Source organism: Thamnophis elegans, chromosome 12 (assembly GCF_009769535.1).
Source record: "Thamnophis elegans isolate rThaEle1 chromosome 12, rThaEle1.pri, whole genome shotgun sequence".
NCBI lineage: Eukaryota > Metazoa > Chordata > Lepidosauria > Squamata > Colubridae > Thamnophis > Thamnophis elegans.
Genome location: NC_045552.1, coordinates 38,548,646 through 38,561,500, shown reverse-complemented (window position 1 = coordinate 38,561,500; position 12,855 = coordinate 38,548,646). Strand labels below are relative to the sequence as shown.

Below are 12,855 nucleotides of genomic sequence, written 5' to 3'. Positions count from 1 at the left end.
GAAACTGAAACAGTTTATGTCCAGGATGTGAGGGGTCTGTGGATATTTTCTCAGCCCTCCTCCTATTCTCCTCCTGACCCAATAAATAGGTCTTCTACAGAAGGCAAGCTGGTTGCAGTTGTTTTTTCTGCAATCTTAACTATCTGTTGGAGTCTTGTTTGGTTGCTGTACCAAACTGCTTTATGGGAGTTGGGAAGAAGACGGCAACCCATCATCCACATGAGGTCAAATTGTGACCTCAGAATCCTTTGGCCAGGCTGCTGATTCCTGGAGGCTCAATCATTAAAAGTGCCTTCAAAGAAAACTCAAAGTTAACTTGGTGATTGTGTGACTAACAAGCTACTCTACATATCTGTATTTAAATTTAGGACTTTCTACGAAATATACCTGACAGTGTTCTGTCCTCAGACATGCACAATCTATGGATGGAAGCCATGGATAAGGAATGCCGAGCTCCCAAGATTGAAGCCATCCAGAGGTGGGTGGTGCTTTCTCTCACAACCTTTGGCTTGGGACGGACACCTGTGTGAGGTTGGGTTTCACAAGCTCAGGGCATCACGTGTATGGAGCTGTTCAGAGCATGTGTATTTCACTGCTTGGTAAGGTGCTCAAGGAGGTTATATCCTGCGTAAGCTTTGGCAACCTGTGAGCTGGCTGATGCCACTGCACAATGTCTTCAGCATCTCCATACTGGCCGGAGCTGCTAAGAGCTGGGGTTGAGCAATCAAAGATCCCACTTCCCTGTGAAGTCATGAACCTAACAAGGTCTGGCCGTGGTCTGTGCCTTTCCCTTTTCCACAGCTCAAGGCACATTTCCACATGGAGGCCTGCTTTTTTGCATCAGTCAGTTCAGACAGTGTCTGAAGGAAGAAAAACCCTTCTTCTGTGTCAGAGTTTGTTGCATAAATTCAAATCCAGAAGCACAATACCACAATAAATCAGATAACTGATTCAGCTGGATTCATTAACTTCTTTATATACACAATAATAGATGAATCAGTGTACAATACCAACAGGTGATTCTTCCAAGTAAACCCAAGCAGTGAGTTTCATATCAGCAGACAAGCCCAGGCAGACTGCTAGCTTACTTCTGAGAGCAGCAGATTGTTTAAGTTTAGTTTCACAGCACAGAGCTTAATACAGCTAAGACACGCCCAGACTTCTTACTTAAGTTTCTGTTTCTAATTCTCTGCACAGACTCAGATCTGTTTAAGCCAACAGCAGTGAGGTGACACGAGGCTGGATCCAGGCGGTTGTTACCGCCTCTCTTCGGGAGGGGCACCTCCCCACCGCGCTCAAGGCGGCGGTGGTGAGACCCCTCCTGAAGAAACCGTCCTTGGATCCAGCCATTCTTAATAACTACCGCCCAGTCTCCAACCTCCCCTTCATGGGGAAGGTTGTTGAGAAGGTGGTGGCCTTCCAGCTTCAGCGTACCTTGGAGGAAGCTAACTATCTTGACCCCTTCCAGTCCGGCTTCAGGCCCGGTTACAGCACAGAAACCGCTTTGGTCGCATTGACCGATGATCTCTGGAGAGCCAGAGATGGAGGCCACGCGTCCATCCTGGTTCTCCTTGACCTCTCAGCGGCTTTCGATACCATCAACCATGGTATCCTTCTGCGACGACTGCGGGAGGTGGGGGTGGGCGGCACTGTTCTGCAGTGGTTCTCCTCCTACTCTCGGACAGGTCGCAGTCGGTGTTGGTGGGGGGGCAGAGATCGTCCCCGAGGCCCCTAACTCATGGGGTGCCGCAGGGTTCGGTCTTATCCCCCCTACTATTTAACATATACATGAAACCGCTGGGCGAGATCATTCGGAGGCACGGGATAAAATACCATCAATACGCGGACGATACACAGTTGTATCTGTCCGCCCCGTGCCAACTCAATGAAGCGGTGGACGTGATGAACCGGGGTCTTGAGGCTGTTAAAGACTGGATGAGAGCTAACAAACTGGTACTCAACCCGGACAAGACCGAGTGGCTGTTGTGTTTTCCTCCCAACAATTTGGCCAACGTTCCATCACTCAGGCTGGGGGGTCAAAATTTATACCCCTCAGACAGGGTCCGCAACTTGGGAGTCCTCCTGGACCCACAGCTGAGTTTTGACCATCACTTGTCAGCTGTGACCAGGGGAGCATTTGCCCAGGTTCGCCTGGTGCGCCAGTCGCGGCCCTACCTGAACCGGGAGGCCCTCACAACAGTCACTCGAGCCCTGGTGATCTCTAGGCTGGAATACTGCAATGTGCTCTACATGGGGCTGCCCTTGAAGAGCATCCGGCGACTTCAGCTAGTCCAGAATGCAGCCGCGCGAGTGATTGTGGGCACACCACGGTTCGCCCACATAACACCGATCCTCCGTGAGCTGCGCTGGCTACCTGTTGATCTCCGGGTGCACTTCAAGGTCCTACTTACCATTCATAAAGCGCTCCATGGTAGTGGATCTGGCTATTTGAGAGACCGCCTTCTGCCAATTACCTCCCTTCGTCCCATCAGATCGCATAGAGTAGGCCTCCTCCGAATTCCATCCGCCAGTCAGTGCCGACTGGCGACTACGCGGAGGAGAGCCTTCTCAGTTGCAGCCCCGACGCTATGGAACAATCTCCCCGTGGAGATCCACACCCTCACCACCGTCCAGGCCTTCCGCACAGCCCTCAAGATCTGGCTATCCCGTCAGGCCTGGGGATAGGACTTTACTCTCGCCCCTCCCGAATGTTGAGTGAATGTTGTGTTTTACCGCTAATTATTTTTACTCACATTTTCTTTTTGTGTTTTGTCCTGCACTCCCCTCCCCTATTATTGTAAGCCGCCCTGAGTCCCCTCAGGGAAAAGGGCGGCCTATAAATGTTTAATAAAAGTTAAAAAAAAAAAGTAAAGTAAAGTAAGCTCCCATTGGCTGACTTAGTTGCTATGCCTATTCATTGGCTGACCTTGTTCCCATGTTTCTCCCAGTCATTCATATTTTAACATTCTGCCACTGTGCAGGAACTCTCTTCCTGATCACAAAGCAATGGCTTTTTTTCTCCACCAGCAGGAGGGACAAGACAGGCTTCTCGAGTTCTCCTCTTGGCATTCAGGTTCCTGGAATTCTCCCCAGCAGTCCAATGTCAGGGTTCCAAGTAACACCCCCAATGATAGAAGACTCCAAGGCTTGAAGTTCCTCAAAGTTCCATAGGACTTAGAAATGTCCTATTGGCACATCTGAAAAAACCCAAATCTGAAAGCTTCTAGGTTTTCCCTACCCAAAAGACCAAACAGCTACCCAACACCCACATGTCCATCACATGGTCCAATCAAAGCACTGCCCCAACTGGAGATGCATCCCAGTCACACCTCTCCAGGTGCATGGCAGAATGTCCTTGACTCTCGGAGAAAGGGATATTATTATGACTATATATCTGCCCAGCTCCATACAATCCCCCCCTCCCAGTTTCCCACAGACTAAATGGGGCAGGCCTGGAGATCCAATGCCCAAGAGGGCTTGCAGGGCTGATATCCAGTTTCTGCTGAAGACTCCCACACGGGGGAGGCTCCATATTCCATTCCTCAAGCACCCAAGCAGTGTGCTTGAGGAATATCTATGCTGATGACCCACTGAGCACATAGGATTCCCCAATGGTTCTTTTTGGTCTCTTTTCTTTGGGCAGCTTGGTGAAGCAGCTTCCGGAGGCCAACCTCGTTTTGCTCAAGCACCTCTTTGGAGTCTTGCACCGTATTGAGCAGAATGCGATGGAGAATCAGATGAATGCCTTCAACCTGGCTCTTTGCATCGCCCCCAACATGTTGTGGCTCCCCAGTCCCACTGGACCCGAGGAGGAAAGCAAGTCAACCAAGAAGGTGATCTCATCTATCCTCAAATCTGCTTTTCCCAAGAGTCACTTGATCCCAAAGGAAGAGGGGTTTTCCTCTCTTAGAATAGATTAGAATAAGAATAAGAATGAGAAGAGAATGACTAAGAAATTACAGATAGCCTATGTTTAAGATTAGGAATAATCTAAACTGCTTAAAGTTAGTGCAACAGGAAAAAGCTGAGTTTAATGCAGAGATGTTATTAACTTCTTTTTTTTATTTCCTTTGTCTTAATATATTTTAGACTGTATTTGTTAAAAACCTATACCGTGTACGGGCTCTGGGAAGTCGGGGGGGGGAAGGGAGGGGGGGTCTTAAGGGGGAGGGGGGGAGGGGGGATATATAGTATGTGTTAGATTTTAAAGTAACGCGACTGCACTTGTATACTGTTGCTCTTTAATTTCACTGTAAAAATAGGACAAGCTGAATATATTAACAGATAGTAGAAATACACCGAAGGGAGGAGTAGAGGGATAGAAGAAAGAGGGGTAGAGAGGGTGGGAGAGAGGATGGGAGGGAGGGTGAGAAGGAAGGGAGGGAGTGTACTGGGAGAGAGGAGTGGTAGAGGGGGAGGGGAAGTAGGGTAGAGGGGAATGTTGGAGGGAAGATGGAAAGTTGGAGGGGGGTGAAAGAAAGGGTGTATGGAGGGTCGAAGAGGTACATTGGGTTTCTATTTTGGGGGGTATTGTTGACAAGAGGAATGGCTGTGTTTATTGTTCAATGTTATATGGCCCCGGTCATGCACAGTATATATGTGACTGTACGAAATGAAAATGGAAAAAAATAAAAACACATTGATAAAAAAAAAAAGAATGAGAAGAGAATGAGAATAGAATGAAATTAAGGAACAGAATAGAATGAAATTAAGAAATAGAATAGAATGAAATTAAGGAATAGAATAGAATTAAGGAATAGAATAGAACAGAACGGAACAGAACAGAACAGAACAGAACAGAATAGAATAGAATAGAATAGAATAGAATAGAATTCTTTATTGGCCAAGTGTGATTGGACACACAAGGAATTTGTCTTTGGTGCAGATGCTCTCAGTGGACATAAAAAGACACGATACATCATCCGTAAAGAATCATAAGGTACAGCACTTAATGATAGTCACAGGGTACAAATAAGCAGTCAGGAAGCAATCAATATCCATATAAATTGTCAGGATACAAGCAACAAAAGTACAGTCCTGCAGTCATAAATGGGAGGAGATGAATGATAGGAACAATGAGAAGACTAAGAATAATAGTAATGCAGCCTTACTGAACAGTTTGACAGTGGTGAGGTAATTATTTGTTTAGCAGAGTGATGGCATTCAGGAAAAAACTGTTCTTGTATCTAGTTGTCTTGGTGTACAATGCTCTATAGCATTGTTTTGAGAGTAGGAGTTGAAGCACTTTATGTCCAGGATGCGAGGGGTCTGCAAATATTTTCACGGCCCCCTTTTTCACTCGTGCAATATACAGGTGAAAGGCAGGTTGGCAGTAATTGCTTTTTCTGCAGTTCTGATTCTCCTCCGAAGTCTGTGTCTGTCTTGTTTGGTTGCAGAGCCAAACCAGACAGTTATGGAGGTGCAAATGACAGACTCAATAATTCCTCTGTGGAACTGAATCAGCAGCTCCTTGGGCAGTTTGAGCTTCCTGAGTTGGCGCAGAAAGAACATTCTTTGTTGTGCTTTTTTCTATAATGTTTTTGATGTTAGGTGTCCATTTTAGGTCTTCAGATATGATAGAACCTAGAAACGTTTCTTTCCTCCTCCATAGCCCACTGGGCAAGCCTTGAGTAGATGGAGGTTTGGGACAGAAAAATGGGGGGTCAAAGTTGTTGAAGGCCACTCTGCATTTAAACAACTTCAGCGTGTTCAAAGTTGACTTTCAAAGAGCCCAGAGAGTCAAATTGCATGATGAAAATCTGACTTGCCCAACCTGCAACCCAGGCAGGCTGAAATATGAGCAGCCGCTCCAGATCATCCTGGCCATCCATGGGAATGGCTGGAAATGAAGAGAGTTGGGCTTCTGGGCCTCAACAATTTAGCCAGGGCTGGAGTCAGTCTGGCATTAGAGTTGATGCATTAGAGGTTGAACTAGAAATGTTTCCCCTTTTGTAATTGAACATCCAAGAAGGGGAAGGAAAGGAGAAAGGGAAAGAGGAAAGGCAAAGAAAAATAAGGAAAGATGGGAAGGAAGAAGGAAAGAGAATGAAGAGGGAGGGAGGGAGGGAGGGAGGGAGGGAGGGAGGGAAGGAAGGAAGGAAGGAAGGAAGGAAGGAAGGAAGGAAGGAAGGAGATTATAATGAGAGTGAGGGAGGGTCTGAGGGAGGTCCTGCCTTAGCACTTGGTTACCATGAGGTTGGATTAGAAGACCACCAAGGTCTCTTCCATTATTCTATTATGTCCTGCTTCCCATTTACATTCAACCTGCATAAATCTGGATTGTTAGATAAGCAAAAACTGACCACACATCCTGGCGTAGCCTGTTATGCAAACTGGGTCGTTGTCTTCCTCGGTGTTCCTAGTGCGACCACTTCTGCTTCTGAGAGGCTGCTTCTCCCATTCTGATCTGGAACTGTTCCATTTGGTAGGTGGCCATGTTGGTGCAATTCCTAATTGAGAACTCTGCTGAAATTTTTGGAGGGGACATCTCTTCCCTGTTCCAAAGGCCAGAGAAGAAGAAGTCCCGAAGTGTGGATGACTTGCTAGGTAAGGCAGTTTCTAGAGTATTCATTCATTTTATCTTTTCCAGGTACACAAAGATATGGGCCACATTTAACAGCATTAATAAGAGCAGGGCCAAGAAGGGGAAAACAGAAAAGAAAATATTAAATATACAAGTATATATTCAAGAGCAAGATATAAAGGGGAAAAAACATAGGGTAGATTAGCAAAGGTAAGGGTATAAGAAATGATACTAAATTATATTTGGGTTTGAGGAAATACCATCCCAAGGAAACATAAACTGAGATCTGAAAGAGACACCTATAACAACAGAAAAAGAAAGGGAGAGAGGACGAGAGGACGAGAGGAAGAGGTGGGGGAGAAGAAAGAGGTAAGGAGTGGAGGATGGAAGGGAGAGAAAGAGAAGGAGAGAGGGTAGGAAGGGGAAGAGGAAGAGTAGGAGGGAGAAAAGAAAGGGAAAATAAGATGGTGTTACAACAGGCAGAAGGGAAGGTAAATAAAGCAACCCAAACGGTATATTATAACCTATTAAATGAAATAGCAAATGTATAAGAATGACAAATGTAAAAAAGAATAACAAGTATATGAATGTATACTTAAAATGGTATGTAAGAGAATAAAAATAAAATATTTTGGAAGTAACAAGCACAGGACCAATTGCAGAGGGAATCTGGAAAAAAATCAAGGAAGGTGCTACAACTGTATGATTGAAACCTTGTCCTCTTTTTATGTGCAATGCATGGTCAGTACACATGGAAAGAGGGTGGGGCTACCACCTTGACTTTTACCACACCCATACATATATATGGGTGTGGTATATATATGTTGCATTTGTGCTGATAAATAAATATAGGGAGACTAGTATAGATCTGTTTCAAGCTATTTAGCTCTCATCAGCTAACCATAACCTTACTGGGATTCAAACCTGGGCTATATTACATATCAGGCAGTTCATTTATTAAGATTTTTTATCATTTATTAAGATTTATAGGCCGCCCTTTTCCCTGAGGGGACTCAGGGCGGCTTACAATCACGAGGGAGGGGAGTGCAGTATCAAAAAACAAAACAAAATGTGAACAAAGAAAAATAGTAAAACACAACTTTCGTTCAGCAATCAACACTCGGGCGGGTGAATTGGGAACCTATCCCCAGGCCTGCTGGGAGAGCCAGATCTTGAGGGCTGCGCGGAAGGTCTGGATGGTGGTGAGGGTACGGATCTCAACGGGGAGATCGTTCCACAGGGTCGGAGCTGCAACAGAAAAGGCTCTCCTCCGTGTAGTCGCCAGTCGGCATTGACTGGCAGATGGGATTCGGAGGAGGCCCAGTCTGTGTGATCTAAAACAGTTGTGTTAGCCACTAAGCCACAGGCTCTCCTCCTTTATCAGCTAAGCCAGGGAAATAGGTATGTATTGTGTCACAATCCCTGGTATGCCCAGATATGGGAGGGAGCATACTGCTTCCCTTTTTCTGTCTATCGGATCACCCTAGGAGCTATCCAGGCAGAAAGCCATTTTTTTAATGTTGCCTTTGTTACATTTGTGTTGCATTTGTGCTGATAAATTTGTGCCTGAGTCGTATTGATGCGAAGCACAAAGAAACCAAGAGATCCAAGATTAAACTAGCAAAGAAATATCACATTTAAGCGTGAACAGACAATCAGACAGATAAAGGGAGGATTTCAGCTTCTTTCTTTGCCAGATGTGCTGGTTTTTTTTAATGCTTGATGATTCTACTGAGTCAGCCATTGCCTGATACTTTAATCATTCAAACTGCATAATTAACATTAAGGTGCAACCCTGTGAAAATTTTTATGCTATTGAGGTATCTTCACTTTGGGTTTATTTTTTTATCATTTACCTTTATTCATCAAGCATGTATGAGATATCATATATAAATATAAACATAATTTTGAAAACATGAAATGGATATGAATAAATGGGAACGTTATGACAGGGACGGTAGGCACGTGGGTGCGCTAATGCCCACCCCTTACAGACCTCTTAGGGATGGGTTGAGACTGAGAGTAGACATCCTAAGGTTAAAGTTTTGAGGGTTTGGGGAAGAAACCTCTTGAGCAGGCTTAGGCAACAAATGCTCCCATAGATACCACCTTCTGTCCTTCAACAGTCTTTCTTCATTCTGCAGTTCAGCACAATGATTCCTCGGATGAGATGGAATATGCAACCTCTTACCAAGAAAGAGGCCAACAACGTTATGGACTTGATGGAGATGACGGCCTCTTCAGCCCATCCGGAGGGCTGATTCTCAGTGAGGAACAAGAAGACTGGGACTTGTTCAGTGAGATCACTGCTTGCTACCAGAATAAAGCCAGCAAGAATGCAAGTACTGACAGTTATGACCTCCTCGAAGAAGAAAGTTCCTTCTGCTCCCTCAGCTCCATCAGTTCGCTCAGCCCTGCAAGGAACCGATGCTCCTCGGAGCCCAGTGTTTGCCTCAGCTCTCAGTTCCCTGCCCAGGACCATGAGCCAGTGGCCCGCCAATCCAGCTGTGATGCCACCATCATGCATAGTCACGGCGATTACATCCATCGGCTCAAGCAGTTGCAGCTGGAGAGTCAGAAGCTCATTGATGAAGGTTTGAGCCCCGGGCTGAGCAGAGCAAGGCAAAGCTTCTGGAGGTCACCTCTCTGCAGCCATGCAGCAAAGAAGGTCAGCAGCACTCAGAAAACAAGCCTCTCCAACCGGTCCAGCTTCTCCAGCCTGTCCTCCACCACCACATCTCCCTCAGCCTCCTCCTTAAGCTCCCTAGACAGTGCCTTCTCCTATTGCTCTGAGTCCTCTGCCTTCAGCCCCATGGATGTCTCAAACCTGCCCTTCATGTTTGGTACTTCCACCAGGATCCATGCTTTGTCCTCCAAAGAGCCTAAGAAGCCCACGAAAGGATGGCACAAGCCCTTTACTCCTCCTTTGCCCCGAGGCCCTGGCACTGTGGACTTTTGCCACAACAGTGTCAGGCAAATAGAGGATAAACAGGAGAGCGATGGCAGAGGTGAGGGGCAGGTTTTCATGCCCCTTGGGATGACTGGAAATCTAGGAAATGAGGACAACTGGGACAAAAACCAGCAGGAGACCACCGAGATGCCCTCTCTGGTTCTTGGGAAACACAGTTCTGAAGACCCTGAACGCAGGCACCATATTCCTGGGAGCTCTGCTCCAGCGAACCTGTATGTACAGAGAGAGAAATCTGTGAAGCACCTAGAGGTCAAATGTGTAGCACCTGCTCTTCACAATCAAGGGAGTTTGAAGCGCACCAAGATAACAGTGTACATGGCCCCCAAAGAGCGAAGTCCGAGGGATTCCCCAGGGGTACCAGAGGAAGCAATTGTGACTGTTAGCAACCAAGGTAGCAGCTCAGATGGAAAACACAGTAGCAGTGAGGGCACTTCCAAGAGTCTGCCGACTCTACGGGTTCATATTCCCCAGACAGTCTTTTATGGACAAAACGCTCCTTTGGTACTCCATTCCGTTTCAAGGAGGTACCACCAAGGATCTGTGGGCCGCTCGTCACAGGAGAATCTTCCACAAAGGGCTGCTCTGGTGGAAGACCCAGGGCAGCTGCTGATGCCTTCGGAAGAGAAGCCCGGCGGTGGCACTTTCCACTTCGTTCTCCCAGCTTCCATTCGCAACACAGTCCGGGAATATTTCAGCCAGGACAACCCCAAAGACTTTGCCCCAACAGGAGCAGAAATGGTGGAGAAGGAACTGATCCGGGGCAGAGTCGAGTGGCTTAGAGCCCAGTCCTGCCCCAGCATCCAATCCGAGGAGCACAAAAGCTTCATGTTGGCAGAGGAGACCTTTGTTTAAGGGCCCGCACTGGATGGGAGGGAGGAGGGAGGGGTGGGAGGGTGGGTGAGTGAAGGTCTTCTGTAAAATAGGGGGTGGGGAGAATCTCACGGCTGCCTCAGCTGGCCCACCTGCAGGACCTTCAAGCAGCAGGAGCTTTTCCTGCCCAGGACAAAGAACAGGAAGTGTGTCCCTCTGAGGCAGCGTTTGTCTAGCACGATTTCCAGTGTATTGCTTGTAGCTGAAGCGGTTGTACGTTTTCCAGCTTTACATCATGGAGAGATGAGCAGGAAGGAAGGGGAGAGAAAATACACAAAAGTATGTTCAGCTTGGTTCAAAAGTCACACCCAACCTAATAATGAATTTTGCCCTTCGAGTTTTCACCATTTTGTTTTGGTTTTTTTTTTAAAGCACATTGAAAAAAATGCCACAAAGCTGTTATTCATTGTTTAACAGTAGTTTGTTTCTTGGATGCATCACATGGAAATTCAAAAGTTTTAGCTGCTATTCCCGACTTCTTTTTCTTCCCAATTTAGGCTTTTATCCACTGCCTTCACTTGAAGTTTCAGCTTTGTCCCTGGATCTGTGTGTGACTTTTGCCTGCTCTTCTAGCATTGGCAAAGCCCTTGAGTCCTTGAGATGAAGAAAAGGTTAGGCTCCAGATGCAGCCAAGTGTGGATCATCCCAAACCCCACCAAGCGGGAAGAAGGAAGGAACATGTCAGGAAAACCTGGTTTTATTTCCTGTACACAGTGGTGGGATTCAAATTTTTTTACTAACGGTTCTGTGGGTGTGGCTTTGTGAGCGTGGCTTTGTGGGCGTGGCAGGGAAAGCTTACTGCAAAATCCCCATTCCCTCCCCACCCCACTAACCTGCTTTCCAGCTCCGTTCTCCTCTTCAGGGCAGCCAAAGAAGATCAGCTGGGAGGCAGTGGGGACGGGGCCAGCAAATAGGCTGGCCCTGCCCCCACTGCTTCCCAGCTGATCTTTTGTTGCCCTGAACAGGAAAATGGAGCTGGAAAGCAGATTAGTGGGGTGGGAATGGGGATTTTGCAGTATCCTTCCCATGCCATGCCCACAAATCCATGCCTGCAGAACCGGTAGTAATCCCACCACTGGTCTAGAACTCCAAAATTTGGGATTCGGGGAGTGGTTCCTCCAGGACCTTCTCAGGTTTACAGAAAGGAGACCAGGATGGCTAGAGGAAAAGGGTGTGGGGCGAGAGAAAGAAAAGCAGCCAAGTGAATAGAAGGAGAGGGTGGAAGTAGAGCTTGCAGAAACAGAGAAAGGCGGAAAGGTTGTGGTTTAAGATTTTCTGAGAATTATTAAAGGTTGGGTGTTTTTATGTATGTATGCATATATGAACTGTTTTTGTCCTGTTGCTGAGAGAAATGCAAGGGAGTGAAGGGACTTGATATTCGCACAACACGCACGCACACACACACACTACAAGGATTATGTAGCAGAAATAGTTGGATTGTGGCAAAACCCTCATTTATAAATAAATAAAAGCATTTTTATTTGCCCCTAATAGTTGTGGACTAATCTTGAATCTCTTTCATTTATAAGCCAGGGAGGGGACCCACAGGATGAGGTGCCCCAAAGAAGTGGAGATGGCAGCTGCGATCACACAGTCAAAACCTCGCTCCTTTTGTACGTGTCCCACGTGCAACACAAGTGGGGGAAGCTTTGATCATTCAGGCACAGTCACCATCTTGATTGTCTTTTTGTGAATAAGGTAGCAATTTGGGTTATATGGAGAACTTCTGTTTTTTAAAGGAAAAGCTGAGTAAAATCCATCCTATTTGTCCTCTTTGAAACTGGAAGAAAAACAAATTATCCCTGTAAATCTGATTTTATCCATTTCTCTCCTTTCTAAGCTGGTTGGTGGTTGTTGTGATTGGAAGACGAGTTATAAACCCTCCACAGCCCTTGCACATCAGCTCCTTAAAGAGGCCATCTTTCTTTCATGGCGTTTCTAAGCTATTGATGTAAATATTTAAATAAAAGAAATATGGTTTTATTTGTCAAAGTTCTGGCTCATTTTTCTCAAAGCAGAACCCTTAATCCACAAGGCTAAGAAGCTGTAGTTCAGCAACTCATCCAGCTGTGTGCTGCAGCTGCCAGAAGAGCCAATGTAGTCCTAGGCCAGGGGTCAGCAACCTTAAATGCTCAAAGAGCCACAAAGGTCCTAACCGGAAGCCCCCCCCCACCGTTCAATTCTAGAGCTGACCAAAAGTCCAGTTCCCCCACCATAAAGTCTCCTCCTAGCACGGCATCCTTTTTCCTCTACCTGTCCTAACTGAAAGCCCTATCTATTGTGGAACCGACCAGCATCAGGGAGCTGCAGCAGAGGGATGGAAGAGCCACATGCGGCTCCAGAGCCGCGGGTTGCTGACCCCTGTCCTAGGCTCCATCAACAGAGGGAGAGAATCAAAATTTGGTGAAATCTTAGCCCTGCTTTGGTAAGACCACACTTGGAATACGGTGTCCAGTACAGTTAACCACAATACAAAAAAGACTCCAGAGAG

General features: G+C 46.5%; 1 protein-coding gene across 2 annotated transcripts in view; it reads left to right on the top strand.

Moving 5' to 3' along the window:
* The window catches only part of LOC116516223 (rho GTPase-activating protein 20-like), a 71,572-nt gene extending 61,213 nt beyond the window's left edge, over positions 1 to 10,359 (top strand). For both annotated transcript variants that reach the window (XM_032228650.1, XM_032228649.1), the window contains exons 12-15: positions 369 to 478; positions 3,644 to 3,833; positions 6,429 to 6,546; positions 8,668 to 10,359. In XM_032228650.1, the coding sequence (XP_032084541.1) occupies positions 369 to 478; positions 3,644 to 3,833; positions 6,429 to 6,546; positions 8,668 to 10,346 (2,097 nt within the window). In that variant the 3' untranslated portion in view covers positions 10,347 to 10,359. The remainder of the gene's footprint in view (positions 1 to 368; positions 479 to 3,643; positions 3,834 to 6,428; positions 6,547 to 8,667) is intronic.
* Positions 10,360 to 12,855: the final 2,496 nt, after the last annotated feature.